Source organism: Stenella coeruleoalba (genome assembly GCF_951394435.1).
Source record: "Stenella coeruleoalba genome assembly, chromosome: 19".
Classification (NCBI taxonomy): domain Eukaryota; kingdom Metazoa; phylum Chordata; class Mammalia; order Artiodactyla; family Delphinidae; genus Stenella; species Stenella coeruleoalba.
Genome location: NC_137165.1, coordinates 42,427,815 through 42,445,200, shown reverse-complemented (window position 1 = coordinate 42,445,200; position 17,386 = coordinate 42,427,815). Strand labels below are relative to the sequence as shown.

Below are 17,386 nucleotides of genomic sequence, written 5' to 3'. Positions count from 1 at the left end.
ATCGAGTTTCCTTTCTTGAAATGAAATGAGGAAGAAGATCGTGCAATGCAGGCGCTTTTACTGTTCTCGGGGCAGCGTTTCACAATTCATAGTCCCTCCTGCCGTTGACCAGCATGATCTCTCTCTCCTGTATATGCGTCCAACCCCAGCCTGGTTTGAGAACCTTGGCAGAGGGGCGGGGGGTGATGAGCAGGGCAGGCTCCTAGCCCAACTTGGCAGTGAAGACTGCCAGGCCCTGCTGTCCCAGGGGCATGACTGCCACGGCTTCCACCTCCCCACCCCCACGGGTGGGCTTCTGGAAGTGGATCTCCAGGACGTCTTGTAACTCCGGGCCATCTAGGACATCGGGAATGTTGAGCACCAGCACCGAGTGGGGCACTGGCAGGGACCTGATCTGGAAAAGGAGCCAGGAGCTGGGCAAGGGCTCGTGCAGGTTGGGCTGGGGGGTCGGGGCGGGGCAGAGGTCGGGGCAGGTGGCGACCGTGGGAGTATGGGAGGGGGCAGGAGGCCTGGAGAGGTTGGCAGCGGGTAGGTCTGTGGGGTTTCAGGGCTGTGGTCCTTCCTTGGGCAAGTTTCTGGCAGGCAGACAGGTTACCGGGTCCAGTCCCCATCTTCCACCTTCCCACTTACCTCAGCCTTCTGGATCTTTCCACTCACGTAGGGAGAGACTCTCAGAGGGAACTGCTGCTTACCCAGTGGCACTGTGAACTGGCCCGTCTGGCACAGGTGCTGGGCCACTGCAGGGACAGGGAGCAGGGGACCTTCAGCATCAAGGGCTCCCCCCTCCTGTGGCCTGGTGCCTCTGCTCTCATCTCGCAGACAAGGCCCTTACCTGTATCCTTAGCGAAGCCCAGCATGACACTGCCTTGCAGCAGTTCCCGCGTCTCCACATCGCCACCCCCGTTCTTGCTCTTGCCAAAGAAGATCTCCAGCTTGTCCAGCAGCTCCTCCTCACTTAGCTTAAGCCCGGCAGGAAACCCACTGACCAGTACTCTCTGTTCATTCATCTGGCTGGACACCTAGGGGGAGGCAGGAGGGAGTCATCCCAGGCACACCCCACTCCCTTGTGCCCAGGTGCATGGGGCCCCGTGCAGATCCCAGGGCCCTGCCATTCTGTCACCTGGATGGTGGTCAGCATGGGCAGCTCCAAGGGCTGGACCTGCACCCGCAGTCGGAACTCTTCCACATCGATCGTGTGCTCCGTCTGCTGCAGCACCTGCTTGGCCACTGGGTGGGGGAGCAGGGTCAGTACTTAGGAAGCCTCCCAGCCTCCCTCCCAAGGTTTCCTGGAGCTCACCATTGGGGTCATCAAAGGTGACCAGAGCAGAGCCTCCAGGCAGAGGGTAACAGATCCGCAGGTTAGAAACCACAGACTTGGTTGTTTCCTTGCCCTGCTGAATGTCTCCTCGGAACACCAGGGGGGTCTCAGGCACTGGGAATGGGATCTGGAGGTGGGGGAGGAGAGGCTGATGCAGATTTCAGGGTTGGGAGAGCGCCCCACTCCCAGGAGGAAAGCACCCCCAATTACATGCCACTGATGCTGAGTGCCAGGGATGAACACTGAAAGAAGAGCTGGGTAACTAAGCGGATGAATGTGGGCCAAGCATGTACTGGCACTTTACATACAAAATCTTAGTTTGTCCTCACACAAGCCTGTGAGGTAGGTAGCTCCACTTTACAGAGCAGCAGACAGGTTCAGAGAGTTCAAGTAACACACTCGAGGTCACACAGCACGGAAATGGCAGAGGCAGTAGTGAAACCAAGACCTCCCCAGCTCTTTCTACCAGGCCATACCCCCTCCCAGCTTACCTTGTCTTGGGGGTTGTCCCTGAGCTTCCTTTTCAGCTCCTGTAGCCTGGTCTTTAGTTTGGCCTGTTCCTCCTGAAGGGCTTGGAGGGCCTATTGGAGCAGAGGGGAACAACCAGACATCCACCTGCCTTTCCAGAGAATGAATGACCCAGGGAAAGGGGGCCGCTATTCTGGACACTCCAGGAGCAGAGTTGGTGCTCAGCCCAAGAACAGCCCAACCCCTTTACCTTGCCCTGGGCTTGTCCTGGCCCAGCCTGGCTGCCCCCATCGCAGCTGCTCTGAAAGGCAGGAGCCTTTGCAGCAGCCACGGCTGGGTCATTCCTGGAGACCAGAGTTTAACAAACACTGATTGAGCTCCTGCTATGAGGTACTGGGCACGACACAGGCAGTGGATGAAAAGGGTCCAGCGCTTAGGCCCGTATAAAACGGTACTCAAGGGACTTCCCTGGTGGTCCAGTGGGTAAGACTGCACTCCCAATGCAGCCTGTCTGGGTTCGACCCCTGGTCGGAGAACTAGATCCCGCATGCATGCCACAACTAAGAGTCCGTATGCTGCAACGAAGATCCTGCATGCTGCAACTAAGACCCAGCACAGCTAAAATAAATAAATAAATATTTCAAACAGACAAACAAACAGTACTCAAGACAGTGCACAATCACACGACTGATGGTGGAGGAGAGGCTGATGGTGGAGGACAGCGGGAATTTGGAGGAGGGACCGTCCCAAAGGGGTTAACACAACTAGGGAGGCCTCGAGGAGTAGTAGGAGCTTACAGTTGCAAGATGTCATAAGACTATCAGCTAACATGTGCTAAGCCCTTTATATGGATTATACCACTCATGTCTTGCAACAACCTTATGAAATAAACACCCTCTTCTTATTTTGCAGATGAGGCAACAGTAGCTCAGAGAGATCAAGTGACTTACCTGAAGTCATCTGGCCCTAGGCAGTCTGACTCTCGACTCTTAGTCTATGCTTTACAGTGAAGAAATCAAACTCAGAGTAGGGGAGTAATTTACCCCACATCTCCCAGCTTGTCCCATGACTGCCACCCTTTCTGCTGTACCAAGCAGCCTTTCAGGCTGGGTGTGATTTGGAGCAGATCCAGAGAGAGCTGACAAATGGGCAGGGGAGTGACACCAGGGATGGGAATAAATGCACCTTTGTTTGTGGGATGGAGAGCTCACCCTGTGGTTGGAAGCCTGATAAATAAGGTCAGCTCAGGGAAGTGTGAGCTCACTGGGGAGGACGGGACTCTGTCCTGGCCATCTCTGTGTCCCAAGTGTTCAGCAGATTCCCTGGCACAAAACAGGCATTCAGTAAACCCGTGTTGAATGAATGAATGAAGTGAGTGAATGAATGAAGTGAACGAATGACAGAACGGGAACATATTACAGTGGGCGTTGAATAATTCAGTGTGAGTTCACTCTATTTTAAGCAGAAGAAAACTAGGGCTTGACCAAATAATGCCAATTAATGAGTAGTGAGAAATAATCAGTGACTTTCAGGGTCAGTTACATGACATCAATGAGTCAGGGGAGCAGGTACAGTGTGATATGGAGAGGTGGGGACTCTTACATCCTGCAGACAGCATGTCCCAACTAAAGTGACAACCCCTTCTCGGCTCTAGCCAAGTTTTTTCACATGGAATGTGGTCTCAGTATCCTATATCTTCCCATTTCTAAGGGAAACCAGAAATCTGGATTTTTATTTGAAAAAGATGGCTTTATTTTATTTTATTTTTTTGCGGTACGCGGGCCTCTCACAGTTGTGGCCTCTCCCGTTGCGGAGCACAGGCTCTGGATGCGCAGGCTCAGCGGCCATGGCTCACGGGCCCAGCTGCTCCGCAGCATGCGGGATCTTCCCGGACCGGGGCACGAACCCGTGTCCCCTGCATCGGCAGGCGGACTCTCAACCACTGCGCCACCAGGGAAGCCTAGATGGCTTGATTTTAAATAAATATGAAAAATAAAAGTTGGATTCAGTCTTTAATCCATCCTCTTTTTACTTCTGCTTTAAATCTTGATCTAATTATACATATTGTTTGAAAATGTAGTAATTGGCAATGCTATTTAATAAATAGCTTTAAATAAATAAATAAGTAAATTTAGTTTTAAAAGCTTCATAATTACAGTTTAAAAAAAACATTCAAAAACGTCCATCCACTGGTGAAGGGATACAAGGAAAAACAAACAAACAAACAAAACAATTCAGGCCAGAGAGTTTATCAGTGGGAAAATGGGGAACTGGTGAAGATTTCTGAAAGGGGGAGTGAGGTGATGGACACAGTGTTGAAAAGAGCGCAATCCGGTCATCAAAAAATGGACAGAAGACCTAAATAGATATTTCTTCAAAGAAGACATACAGGTGGCCAACAGGCACATGAAAAGATGCTCAATATTGCTAATTATTAGAAAAATGCAAATGAATACTACAATGAAGTATCACCTCACACCAGTCAGAATGGCCATCCTTAAAAAGTCTATAAATAATAAAGGCTGGAGAGGGTGTGGAGAAAAGGGAACTCTCCTACACTGTTGGTGGGAATGTAAATTGGTGCAGCCACAATGGAGTACAGTATGGAGGCTCTTTAAAAAACTAAAAATAGAATTACCCATATGATCCAGCAATCCTGCTCCTGGGCATATATCCGGAAAAGATGAAAACCCTAATTCAAAACAACACATGCACCCCAATGTTCATAGCAGCACTATTTACGATAGCCAAGACATGGAAGCAAGTTAACTGTTCATCAACAGATGAATAAAGATGTTATATATATATATCTGTGTGTGTACACACACACACACACACACACACACACACACACACACACAGAGGAATATTACTCAGCCATAAAAAAGAATGAAATAATGCCATTTACAGCAATGGATGGACCTAGAGATTACCATACTAAATGAAGTAAGTCGAGAAAGACAAATACCATATGATACCACTTATATGTGAAATCTAAAGAAAAAGACAGATTAATTTATTTACAAAACAAAAACAGACTCACAGACATAGGAAACAAACTTATGGTTACCAAAGGGGAAAAGGGGTGAAGGACGGATAAATTAGGAGTCTGGGATTAGCAGATGCACACTATTATGTATAAAATAGATAAACAAGGACCTACTGTATATAGCACAGGGAACTATATTCAGTATCTTGCAATAACCTATAATGGAAAAGAATCTGAAAAAGAATACATATATGTATAACTGGATCACTTTGCTGTACACCTGAAACTAACATAACATTGTAAATCAACTATACTTAAAAAAAAAAAAAAAAGCTGGCAGTGATGGCAGGATGAACTGGAGCAGCAGGAACTGGGGAGTGGGGAGAACAAGCCCAGATCTGTGGCTCTAATTCTCACAGACGTGACAGGAGCTGACCTGAACCTCTGGCACTGGGCACAAGGAGCACACACAGATGAGTACATCTCAAGAGGAAAAGCTGCCAGACTCCGGATGCTGTATTAAAGCGACAGAGGGGACAGACTGGAGAGGCGATGCAACACTGAGGTTGCAGACTTGGGTGTCCAAGGATTTGGTATAATGTCATTGACCCAGCAGGCAAGGGAAGAGAGCCAGTAGTTACTGGGGACCTGCTAAGTGATCGGCACAGTTGGACTCCATCCCATTTAAGTATCACAAAACTGCCTCCTGTCTCCAACTCCCAACTGAAACTTCTCTATCACAGACTTCTTAAGGACAACACAGGCTGATTGTAGTCACTTACTTGAATTCAACTACACATGCTATTTATTTACTTAACTAACATGATAACTTGGTCTCTAAATGCAAGCCAGTATCCATCTGGTACTCAACTGAAAAAAGAAAAGGGATCCGTTTTACACTGAGCTCACTGAGAGACTGTAAATTCTGGATACTCAGGGGTGAGTTAATGATTTGAGGTTCATTTGACTACATGCATTCTTCTGCCTTACTTGCCAAGTTTAGAACCTAACAACCCCTAAGATAAAATCTCATGCTATCTGTGTTCATCATAGCAGTACTGAGAGGCAGTGTAATATAGCAGTTAAGAGCACAAGTTCTGGGGCCAAAACTCCGGGGTTTACATTCAGCTCCTCTTACTACTGCCAAGACAATGGGCAAGTTATTTAACTCCCTGTGCCTTGGTTTCTTCATCTGTAAAGTGGGAACAGCAATTTCTACCTATGTATAATTTTATTTGGAAAAGTAGTTCCCGGCATATGATGAGTGCTATGTTAAATGTTTTGTATTTTAATAATCCCCATTTGATAGTTGAGGAACCTGAGGTTCATCAAGGTTAACTAATGGTGGGAGTTCCCTGATGGCCTGGTGGTTAGGATTCCAGGCTTTCACTGCTGTGGCCTGGGTTCAATCCGTGGCCGGGGAACTGAGATCCTGGAAGCCACGTGGTGTGGCCAAAAACAAAACAAAAAAACCCACAAAAAACAAAACCAAACAAACAAAAAAACTTTGGCCCTAATGGGCCAAAGTAAGTCAAACCCAAGGCTGTTGAAGACACAGAGTGTCAGGGACAGGACTTGGTGGCTTGGACTCTGGGTTAGAACAGTATGTGGTAATAGTAGAAGCCAAGAGGATGGAAGAACTCATTCAGGGACAGAGCCCTTAAAAATGTGATCTTTGAAGATACCTAGTCAGGGGTCAGGAAAGATAAAGGAATGCAGAGAAGAAAAAGAAGGCATGGGGACTTCCCTGGTGGTCCAGTGGGTAAGACTCCGTGTTCCAGGCAGGGGGCCTGGGTTCGATCCCTTGTCAGGGAACTAGATCCCACATGCATGCCACAACTAAGAGTTCACATGCCACAATTAAGAGGCCGCATGCCGCAACGAAGATCCCATGTGCCGCAACTAAGACCCGGTGCAGCCAAAATAAATAAATAAATGTTAAAAAAGAAAAGAAAAAGAAGGCATGGTCAGGGCCAGGGCCAGGATTAGGTAGCATCATAGACACAAAGGAAGAGGAGTGATGAAACAGAGGCAAAAGAAAAGGAGGGCTACAGGAAGTCCCCTCCCTCATTTGCTTCCTTATTCACTCATGCAACGATCAGCTACCAGGCATCTACCACGTGTCGGGCCCTGTTCTAGGCTCTGGGGACACAGTAGTGAACCAAACAGACAAAACTTCCTGTGGAGTTTACGTTTTAGGGGATGAGCCAGATAATAAACACAATAAATAAGTAAAATCTGCAGTATGTTAGTGGTAAGTGTTATGGACAAAAACAGAGAAGGGAGGACAGAGAATGTTGGAGTACAGTTTTAACTGGGGTGATCAGAGTAGGCCTCGTTGAGATATTTGATCATATACTTGAAGGAGATAAAGGAGTCAGCCGTGTGTATATGTGGGTGAAAGTTTTATGCAGAGGGAGCGGCAAGTGCAAAGGCCCTGAGGTGGGAGTTTGTTGTATGTATTTGAGGAACATCAAGGAGACCAATGTGGCTGGAGCAGAGCGAGTGAGGGCGGAGTGGTGGGAGATAAAGTCACAGAGAAAACAGAGTGGGGCCATGAAGGGCCTTTCACATAAAGTGAGGTGGGAGGCTGCAGGCAGGCTTAAATGCTAACAGGATAACTTGGCTGTTGTGTGAACAGACTGATGTGGGGAAAGGGCACTAACAGGGAGACTACTTAGGAGGTCATGACAGTGTCCATGTGAGCAATGCTGATGGCCTGGATCAGGTGGTAGCAGTGGAGGTGGTGAGGCGTAGTCAAGAGTTTAGATTGATTGAGGGAATTCCCTGGCGGTCCAGTGGTTAGGACTCCACACTTCCACTCCAGGGGACACGGGTTCAAACCCTGGCTGGGGAACTAGGATCCAGCAAGCCGCGCAAGCGTGCCACACACACACAAAAAAAAGAGTTTAGATTGATTCAAGTTGCTGATGGATTGGAAGTAGGATGTGGAAGAAAGAGACGAGTCTGTGATGACACTAAGCTGTTAGGCTTGAGCAACTGAGGGGAAGGAGAGCCATTTGCCGAGATGGGAAATACGTTGGATGGAAGAGATTGGGGTTTACTTTGAACATATTAGGGATGAAGTGCTTATCTGACATCCCAGTAGAGATGTAAAGTGGTGGTTGCCTCTATGATGTGGCATCCAGGGAAGGGGTCCAGGCCATGAGTATAAATTTGAAAATTATCCAAGCAGAGATACTTAAAGTCACAAAATTAAATGAGATCAACATGTAGAGGTCCAAGGGCTGATTTCTGGGGCAACCAACACTAAGAGATCAGGGGAACAAGGAAGAACCAGCCAAGGAGAATGCAGAGGAGGGGCTAGTGAAACCTGAGGGAGAGCAGGCATGAAGAACAACACGTTTAAGGCAGAGGAGCCCGCAGCTGTGCCCAGTGCTGCTAACAAGCCTTCTGCCAGGAGGCATGAGAATGACTGCTGAGATTGAGCAACAAAAAACAGTCCTGCTTATCCTAAGGAGATGGTCAGTTCACGTACAAGGATGATTACAGTAGCCTTGTTTACAATGGAAAAAAAAAAGAAATCTACACGTCCAACAAGAAACAGCTAAATATAAAATATTTAGCAATTAAAAGACAGTAATAAAGAACATTTAACATGAAAAAATGCTCACAATAAGCAAAATATAAAGCTGCCTATACATTCCCTATTCTGATGGTTTAAAATGTTTTAATTCATGAGGATATTTATTAATGCATAAAAATTCTGGGAAGATAGACATCACAATGTCATTAATAGACTCTGTCTCTCAATAATGAATTTAGGGTGATATTTAAAAAATACAGTTTCCTGGGCTTCCCTGGTGGCGCAGTGGTTAGGAGTCTGCCTGCCAATGCAGGGGACACGGGTTCAAGCCCTGGTCCGGGAGGATCCCACGTGCCGCGGAGCAACTGGGCCCGTGCGCCAGAACTACTGGACCTGCACTCTGGAGCCCATGAGCCACAACTACTGAGCCCACATGCCACAACTACTGAAGCCCGCGTGCCTAGAGCCCGTGCTCCGCAACGAGAGGCCACCGCAATGAGAGGCCCGCGCACCGCAACGAAGAGTGGCCCCTGCTCGCCGCAGCTGGAGAAAGCCCGCGCACAGCAACAAAGACCCAACACAGCCAAAAATAAATAAATTAAATAAATTTATATAAAAAAAACTACAGTTTCCTGAATCCACCTTCCTTCTTTCCTTTCTAATATGTAAAGGCCCTTTAAGAGAGCACCTTTACCAGAGTGGGAGGAGTGAGGGGTGGCTGAACTGGGGAACTGGCAGTATTAACAATAATGAACATGTATTGAGCACTCAGTATGTGCCAAGCAGCGTGCTCAGTTTTTACTGTGTATTTTAGGGATTGTTTAGTTTAATTGTGGCAGGTAGGTATTCTTGTGTGGAAGTGTTACCATCATTCCCACCAAATAGATAAGGAAATGGGGCTTAGATCGTAAACTTTAGAGAGGCTAATAACTTACCCAGGGCCACACATTTGGAGGAACCAGGATTTGGAACCAGGCAGGCTGGCCTCTACAGCCTGTGTCTTCCTTCAACATTTGAGGGGCAAATGAAAAATTTCCAAGCAAGAGACCTATATATTTGTAACAGACGGGCTAGTATCAGGGAGAAATACTGAAGAAACTAGGGAAATGAGATTCATTCACTCAACAGCTGTTTATTGAGCACCTACTGCATGCCAGGCACTGTGCTGGGCACCGAGGATCAAGGGTGAACAGGCTGAGACAGAGGACCAGCCCGCAGAGGGCTTAGTCTAGCACGAGCAGGGGCGATCAGGGGTTGGGAAAGCAGGGACCACAGCAGACAGGGTAACACTTCTTCCCCTCGCCCTCAGGAGAGGTCAAGGTGACATTTAGATGGAAATATAAGGAGGGGAGGAACTTGTTGAGGAAGATCTCAGGAGATAAAGGTTGGAGCAATTCTTAAACTTTTTGGGGTCACAGAACCCTTTGAGTATCTAATGAAAACGATGGATTCTTTCTCCAGAAAAATGCACATCCACACAAGGAATTCACGATCCCGAGATGCAGGTTATAGAACCGTCTCTGAGGCAGTGGATTAGGGGACCAACTCCCTTGCAGAGAGGTCATCCCAGCCGTCACTCCCCAGACCTGTAGCAGGTCTAAGAGGTGGGTAGGGAGAGGGTTGCCTGCCAGGCCCTGGGATACCTGTAGATTCCTGGCCAAGAGGAGCATTCCTCTTGGATTCCCCCCACCCCCAAGACCCTCCTCTCACCATCACGGTCTAAGGTCCAGTTAGCAAGGGCTGAAGCTTCAGAGCTGGCACAAACTGGCAGGGTCCAACGCGACTAAAGTCTTGCTTGCACTTTGAGGAGTTTTGGTCTCCCCAGCAGAGCCTGAAAGACACTTCTTATGGTTCTTACGCAGGCTCTTTGCTTTCACTTTCATTTCAGTAAAGTCCCTGCCCTTCCGTACTCCACCCCTGGGTGGCTTCCTGGTCTTCGAACTTCCCCCAGCTGTGAGGCCTCAGGGGAAGTTACCCCACAAGCAACTACAAACTGAATGCTGGCCCCAATCAGCCATTCATTCCCAACCTAGCAATCCCAGCACAGGCCTATTGGTAGAATTTTGTCTGCTTTGTTAATGGCTATTTCCCAAGAGCTTAGAATGTTGCCCAGAACATGCAGATGTTGATAACTGAATGAGAAATGCAACCAGGACAGATAAAGCCCCATCAAGTTGAAGAAGCTGTAGCAACAGCCAGCACTTGAGAGCTGTTATGTGCCCAATACCAATTCTGCTTCCCATGAATTAACTCAACAACCACTTGAAGGTGGTTCCATTTTCCCGATGAGATTCTAAACTTGTGAGGCACAGAAGTGCAGAAACCTGCCCAAAGTCACATTGCTAGGAAGTGATGCATGTATCCAAACCTGGTTGGAACAGTATTTGAACTTGAATTTTTAGTTAAAGGAGGGTTTAAATATAGTTCCATTTGTGACTGTGAGTGTGACTTACTGGAGACATCGAACACTTAAGGGTGAGGGGCTTCCCTGGTGGCGCAGTGGTTAAGAATCTGCCTGCCAACGCAGGGGACAAAAGTCTGAGAAGATCCCACATACCGCGGAGCAACTAAGCCCCTGGACCACAACTACTGAGCCTGCGCTCTAGAGCCCGTGCTCCAAAAAGAGAAGTCACCGCAATGAGAAGCTCGCGCACTGCAACGGAGAGTAGACCCCGCTCACCACAATTAGAGAAAAGCCTGCTCGTAGCAACGAAGACCCAACGCAGCCAAAAAAAAAAAAAAAAAACACACTTAAGTGCAGGATATAAGTTTTCTATTTTCACCTAGTCCAGGGCTTCCCACTCAGAGTAACTTACTGAGCCCCTTTCTCATGCCCCCACTCCTCACCCCAGCTGAAAGTGTGCCAAGTGTGAAGCTTGGCAAATAGGGCCATTTGAATCCTAGTTCCATTTAGTGACTTAGTATTAGCTTGCCTGGAGAACCTATTTCATCAGTAACACCAGTCACAGTAAATGCTATAGAAGGGCCAAACGCCTTTCCTGTAACACAGTGGTGACAATCCAGAGCCCCACCCCCTTCCTTGCCTGTCTCCGCTAGACAGACCACTTGGGGACCTCTCCTTGGTCCCACTAGGAATGGCTGCTCTGTGGCTCAGGCCTTCATTGTTGGTGTCCATCCCCATCTAGAGCAGTTCTCCAGTGTGGTCCTCGTCCAAGCAGCACCAACATCACTTGACAAGATGCTGAATTCTGACCTACCAAATCTGGCACTCCGGTTTAACAAACCACCTCAAGTTAGTGACTCTTAATCCAAAGTAGATGGTGTCCACTCAGAGGGGCCTTTGGTTGTCACACGGGGTGGGGGTGGGGGAACAGTTCTCTAGATATGTAATGGGTTGAAGCCAGGGATGCTTAAACAATTCCACACCTAAAAATGTCCAGAGTAGCTCTTTTGGGGAAACAGTTCAATATGACATTTTACCCACTGAGTTAGACCATTAAAGGATTATCAGGCTATGGACAGAAGTAGCCCATGTCTCACAAAGGCAGATGTACCTTTTATTTTATATTTTCCCACAGTCCCTCATCCACCACCCAGTGTCTCTCATCGTATGAATGTTCTTTCCCAGTCTAATAACAAGAAGAAAGCAGACACGTGGATTTTTTTTTGTATTTTTGTATTTGTAATGACTCAAACAAGACAGACCTAAAACCGCAGCTTCTGAAAGAACCATTTGTTCTTGCCGGTCTTGTATCTAGAGGGGGGAAAAAAGGACACTAATGAGGGGAGGAATCACAGAAGACAAAACTGTCTTCATGGAGAACAGTGAAACCATACTCCAGCATTCACTACCAAAGCCTACTTACCTCTCCTCAAACTTGACCTTGGCCTCTCGTCGGGCCTTGCGTTTGAGAGCAGGGTCTCTGAAGACATCCTTGTTGACAACAGTTTTGTCCAAGGGGATATCCACAGAGTACCTGGGAACAATGGCAGGAAGGTAGGAGCAGCCCACATGCTGCCAGGGCCTTCACCCCTCCGCCCCACTCCTGGGACATCGGCACGTTAAGGTCTGACTCCACAGGAGCTATCATCAAAACTGTGCTAAAGTCCTGATGATATTCTTTGGAAATGCCCAGTTTTAACAAACTCTTTTACATAGATTCAAGCCACTGAAAAACTTCACAATTCACTCTCAGTTTCCCACAACTACCCTACCCTATAATAACTATTATCCTTGAGAGTGGAAGAAGGCAGGCCAGATTCTATGCCTGTGTTTACTGTGGCTGGAAACAAATGGAACAACCTTTACTCAACACTTCAAAGAATTTTCAGGTGAGGAGAGAGACAGACCAAGAGCAAATTTGGAAGAGGTTTTTCAATCCGGCTTTGCCAAGTCAGGGAAATCAATAGAAAACAACAGGAAAGTGAACACTTCCAAGATGGATTAAAGAGGCGACACTGGAAACCACGGCCAAATGACAAATTGAAAATGATGTCGCTTCCACTGGAGCGGCTACAAGGTTGTCTCCTTATTCAGCAGGGCAGAGAGTGGGAAAAGTTAGAAAAAGTCACTTTCATTCCCATTCTTGAAACGCTCACCTTGTAGGCATGAGATGATTATAATTATAAACTTTCACGAAAGACTTGATCTTTGACCTCTTGGCAATTTTCTTCTTGCCCATGGCAGCTGTCACTTTGCGGGGATAGCGATCAATTCCAGCCACCAGAGCATGGCTGTAGGGTCGGTCTGAGGTGCCGTCATCAATGTTCTGAGTGAGCAATTACATGTTATTGCTATTGAGGCCCTTTGCTAGATGTAGGGCGTGTATAGAAAGAACACTGTCAACCCCTAGGCCTCTGAGACCCACTATTATAAAAACGACACAAAGCAGACATTCTAAGTGCTATGCTAGATGCCCAAAGAGTAACAGGGAAAAGGGTGGTTTCCTTCCCACCAGGAAAAATCCGGAAGGGTTCCTGGGAGGCAAGAGATTTAAAATGTAACAACAGTTAACAATTATGAAGTGATTGCTATATGCCAAGCACTAGTTCTCAGGACTTTACATCTCTTAACCTCCTCCAGGATTGCACTGCTAGGAATGGTTAGAGGCAGGATTCCAAACCTGGCTGCCTAACTCCAAAACCAGCCTCAGGCAGACGGAGGAAAGGGAACCAAGGGTGCCCCGGTGTCCCCAACAGTCAACAGCAGTGGTGTATGTGGCCAGAGCTTAGGAAAATCTCATAAAAGGCTAAAGACGTAGGTAAAAGGCAAACAGTGAACGGCTAGATTACGCTAAGTGACCATTTTAACTAGTAACAATTTCTCCTCTTTTTACGGAGTCCCAGCTGCAGAACTTACTACCTGTTTGACCTCAGGTTAAACTTAACATCTCTAAACCTTCGCAGTAGAAAGTAACCTTATAGTTACCGCAAGGATTGCACATGACGACACCTATAAGGCAGTGCCAGGTACCAAGCAAGCATTCAATAAACGTCAGCCATTAGTATCACTTAAAACCTCTCTGATAGAAAACGCGTTGGGTGTCAGCTGTCCAATTCAACTCGCATTTGTTATTATGCGTCTTTCTCTCTCAAAAGCTCTCATGCATTCAACCCCCCCCAACATTCGCAATGCTCAGTGGGTAATGCCCCCAAACTAGGTCTTGAATTCCAAGTCGCCCGCCCGCCCCATTCACGGGATACAAAGGGGCACAGGTTCGCGAGGTTGGTACCTTTACGATGACCGCTTTGCGTCCGGAGTAGCGACCGGCCAGGACCAGCACCACCTTCCCGGGTTTCATGAACTTGCCCATGTCTGCAGAGAAAAGAGAAACGGCCGCTCAGAAACCCGCCAGCTCAGGCTGTGGGCCCGGAACTTCAGCGGCGCTCACTGCGTCTCGGCTCAGGCCGCCCGCACGTACTGCTCTCAAGACAGGATCCGCTACGAAACCGTCAGAGACCGAGGAATGAAAAGCACCCGGCACCACCCCGCAACTCAACCCCCAGTCCGCGGATGGCTGCGGATTGTAATACCCTGCCCCAGCCGCTACTCACCGGCAGCAACCTCTCGGGCCTACAGCAGAGAAAGAAAGAGCACTTCCGCTTACCTTTCACCCCGGGGAGGGTGACCTCACTTCCTGCCCCGCCCCCTCGGGCTTCTTCCCGCCTCTTGCGTGGCGCTCAGAATCTGTGTTGAGGGCGGAAGAAGCTCTTGAAGGGAAAGGAAGGCCTGGCAGTTTTTTTATTCAAATCAAACTTTATGAGCAGCTCCAGCAGTAGAAAGGGCAAAGGAGTTCTGCCTCCCCCGGAAGGCTTTTACGTGGACGCAGCTGCTCCTCTGCCCCCTGGTTGTAGTTCCTTTCTCTGGCGCTAGCGGGTGGGGGAGGCACAGTTTGAAATTTACTTCTTTTGCTTTGGAAGAGTAAGAAACAAAATAGGACATTTATTAGTACCAACTGTGTACAGTTACGCATAAGGAAGAGACGAAGATCAATCAAACAAGGGAACTTGCCCTCAACATTTAGAGGCTAATGATGTCAGAGACATTTCCGACCAGAATAAAGGAGGGAGATGAAGGACGATTATGGTGATACTAGCAGCTCTGTACGCTGTGTCAGGCCAAGTTAATCTATTTACGTGTATTATCTCTTTTGATCCTCATAACGACAATAAGAGATAAGTAATGTTATCTCCATTCCACAGTTGAAGATACTGTGGTTTGGGAAGGTTAAGTAATTTGCCCCAAATCCACAGCTAGTACGTGATCAAGCTGGGAACTCAGATTCAAGCAGTCCTCCTGAGCCCATACTGTTTACCCAGTCACCAAATTGAGTACCCACTCTGTGCCAGGCAAGATACTAGGCACTTTAGGTAAGTCAACTGCTATTTAATTCTCAGGAATCTGCATCTTGGGTATTTTCCTCCCATTTAGACATGACGAAATTGAGATTTAGAGAGCCTAAGGCTCTGATCATCAAATCTGGGTTTGAACCCAGGTCTAGTTGGCTCTCAAACTGAATTATTTCCCATCACTTACTGGAAGAGTGTTTTTAGATGGGTCCTTAGGTGTCTTCCGAGTTCAAGAGAAAGAGAAACCATCTTATAGTTTTTGCTCATTTGAACACTGACGAATCTATAGGATTGGTCTTGGGCAAGACGTGGGAACAATCAGGGTTTCATCATTTCTCTTCTTCAGGCTCTCCAAGGACCAATTTCCCCCGCAGCCCTCAGGACTTCATTCCAATAGTTTATCACCCTGATATGTACTTATATTTCTATATTTAATGAAAATGTTTTAATTTGTAATATGACATTGTAGAGTTGGAAAGGAACTCAGAAATCGTCTACTCTGTCCTCTCAAAGATGGGAGGAAAGTTCTAGAGCAGCAAAGTCACGGAGTTGGTGGCGCAGATCAAGGTTCCCCTGTTCCCAAGCCGCTCTTGCCACTGCACCACACGACCCTGTCCATGTCCACCTCCATGGTCTTCTTTCACCCTCCTTATCTGCTTTTGTGTCTTTTGCTGTTTCTCTCTTGGAAAACAGAAACCAAACCCTGAAATCTTATCATTGCCTTGAACTCTTATCACATACTAAAACTCTCCAAATCAAATTAGTAACTAAATCCTGTGAATTTTGCCTCATGTCTTTTAAATCTTTTCTATCCTTTTACACCTGCTCCCTAACTGATCCAGCTTCACTTCTTTGTTTTCTCCAGTCCCTCCTCAAAACTTTGGGTGGGTCAAAAATTGCTTGGGATGCTTAAATATGCATTGCCAACTGAAGAGACTCCAGTTCAGGTCTGGTGTGGAGCCATGAGCTATAGATCTTATTTTTAGAAAGTTCTCTAAACACAACTCTTAAGTCCGCCACTTACCTGCCTGAAATCCTTCGCTGGCTCTCTGTACCAAAGTTTGAACTCTCACTCCCTTCCTATCTTCCTTGCAGTATAAGTTCCTGTCTCCTCCACACCCTTCACATACCACCTGGGTTCCAGCCAGCTCAACTACTCAAAGATCCGACCCCTTCTGAGCACCAGGGTCTTCACGCAAGCCGTTCCGTGTTTCGTTATTCTCCTCCACTGTAGCTGGGCAAAATCCTATCCATCCTTCAAGGCCACTCTAGAATTCTCCCAGGCAGAATTCATCTCTTCCTTCTCTATGCTCCCTCAGCAATCCAATCCACACTTCATTTTACTATAGAACATATTTCAGTTGGTTTGGATCAGTGGTTGTCAAAGTGTGGTCCCCAGACCAGCAGCATCAGCATAACAAGCATGGGAACTTGTTAGAAATGCAAATTCTCAGAGTTACTGAATAAAAAACTCTGGGGATGGAACCAAGCAATTTGTGGTTGTTTTTGTTTGTTTGTTTGTTTTAATTATTTATTTTTGGCTGCATTGGGTCTTCCTTGCTGCGCGCAGGGGGACTACTCTTCATTGTGGTGCTCTGGCTTCTCATTGTGGTGGCTTCTCTTGCTGCAGAACACAGGCTCTAGGAGCACAGGCTTCAGTAGTCGTGTCATGCACGCTCAGTGGTTGTGGTGCACGGGCTTAGTTGCTCCGTGGCATGTGGGATTTTCCCAGACCAGGGATTGAACCTGTGTCCCCTGCATTGCCAGGCGGATTCTTAACCACTGCACCACCAGGGAAGTCCCAGCAATTTGTGTTTTAACAAGCTACTCAAATCTCCAATTGGCTTGCTACCTCCTTTGCTAAACTTTGTGTTCCTTGAAGGCAGGCAGAGATAAGTTCTGAGCACCTAGCCTGGCCCAAGCAGTTGGTGGGTGCTCAATAGTGAATGAATGAAGGCAGAGCATCTTGGAAATCTTTAACGATGCCTTGCAGATCATACAATGGACCCTGCACTTTCATTGGATACATATCCACGGCTCTCTTTCCTTCTGTTCTTGCATAGCCTTAGACCTCGGCTGACAGTCCCTCCTCTCCTCCTTCATCCTGTCTGCCTCACTCCAAGCCAAGCACAGACCTCTGTCCTCAGTTATAATACAGATGTTATCAGTGACTAGCAGCTACGTGACTGCTGGCCTGCTGGCAGGCTTGTCTCTGTCTCTGCATGTCTCTAAGTTTCATGAAGAACTTGGCAGA

At 47.4% G+C, this 17,386-nt stretch overlaps 2 protein-coding genes across 3 annotated transcripts; both read right to left on the bottom strand.

Annotated features, from left to right (window-relative positions):
• Positions 1–8: 8 nt before the first annotated feature.
• On the bottom strand, positions 9–10,184 carry IFI35 (interferon induced protein 35). Of its 2 annotated transcripts, none has more exons than XM_079905450.1 (7): positions 10,033–10,184; positions 1,810–1,899; positions 1,298–1,445; positions 1,121–1,227; positions 833–1,019; positions 631–737; positions 9–389 (listed from the first exon to the last, which is right to left on the bottom strand). In XM_079905450.1, exons 1-7 carry the CDS (start codon positions 10,033–10,035, stop codon positions 87–89), a joined length of 945 nt encoding a protein of 314 aa, XP_079761576.1. In that variant the 5' UTR covers positions 10,036–10,184; the 3' UTR covers positions 9–86. The 2 variants fall into 2 exon arrangements, with proteins under 2 accessions (XP_079761576.1, XP_079761577.1); XM_079905451.1 differs by having other exon boundaries at positions 61–394.
• A 1,704-nt stretch (positions 10,185–11,888) lies between these two features.
• RPL27 (ribosomal protein L27) lies at positions 11,889–14,412 on the bottom strand. The gene is made up of 5 exons (XM_079905598.1): positions 14,338–14,412; positions 14,016–14,098; positions 12,883–13,052; positions 12,150–12,260; positions 11,889–12,037 (listed from the first exon to the last, which is right to left on the bottom strand). The coding sequence occupies exons 2-5, from the start codon at positions 14,094–14,096 to the stop codon at positions 11,989–11,991; spliced, it is 411 nt and encodes a 136-aa protein (XP_079761724.1). The 5' UTR covers positions 14,097–14,098; positions 14,338–14,412; the 3' UTR covers positions 11,889–11,988.
• Between the last annotated feature and the right edge of the window lie 2,974 nt (positions 14,413–17,386).

Excerpts from the sequence above, each read along its gene's own strand:
- RPL27 (XM_079905598.1), bottom strand. The coding sequence starts at position 14,096 with ATGGGCAAGTTCATGAAACCCGGGAAGGTGGTGCTGGTCCTGGCCGGT. Across the intron at positions 13,053-14,015 it reads GCAAAGCGGTCATCGTAAAG|AACATTGATGACGGCACCTC; the intron begins GTACCAACCTCG and ends TTGCTCACTCAG. Across the intron at positions 12,261-12,882 it reads AATCATCTCATGCCTACAAG|GTACTCTGTGGATATCCCCT; the intron begins GTGAGCGTTTCA and ends CATTGTTCCCAG.
- IFI35 (XM_079905450.1), bottom strand. Across the intron at positions 1,020-1,120 it reads CCATGCTGACCACCATCCAG|GTGTCCAGCCAGATGAATGA; the intron begins GTGACAGAATGG and ends GCCTCCCCCTAG. Across the intron at positions 390-630 it reads GAAAGATCCAGAAGGCTGAG|GTCCCTGCCAGTGCCCCACT; the intron begins GTAAGTGGGAAG and ends TTTCCAGATCAG.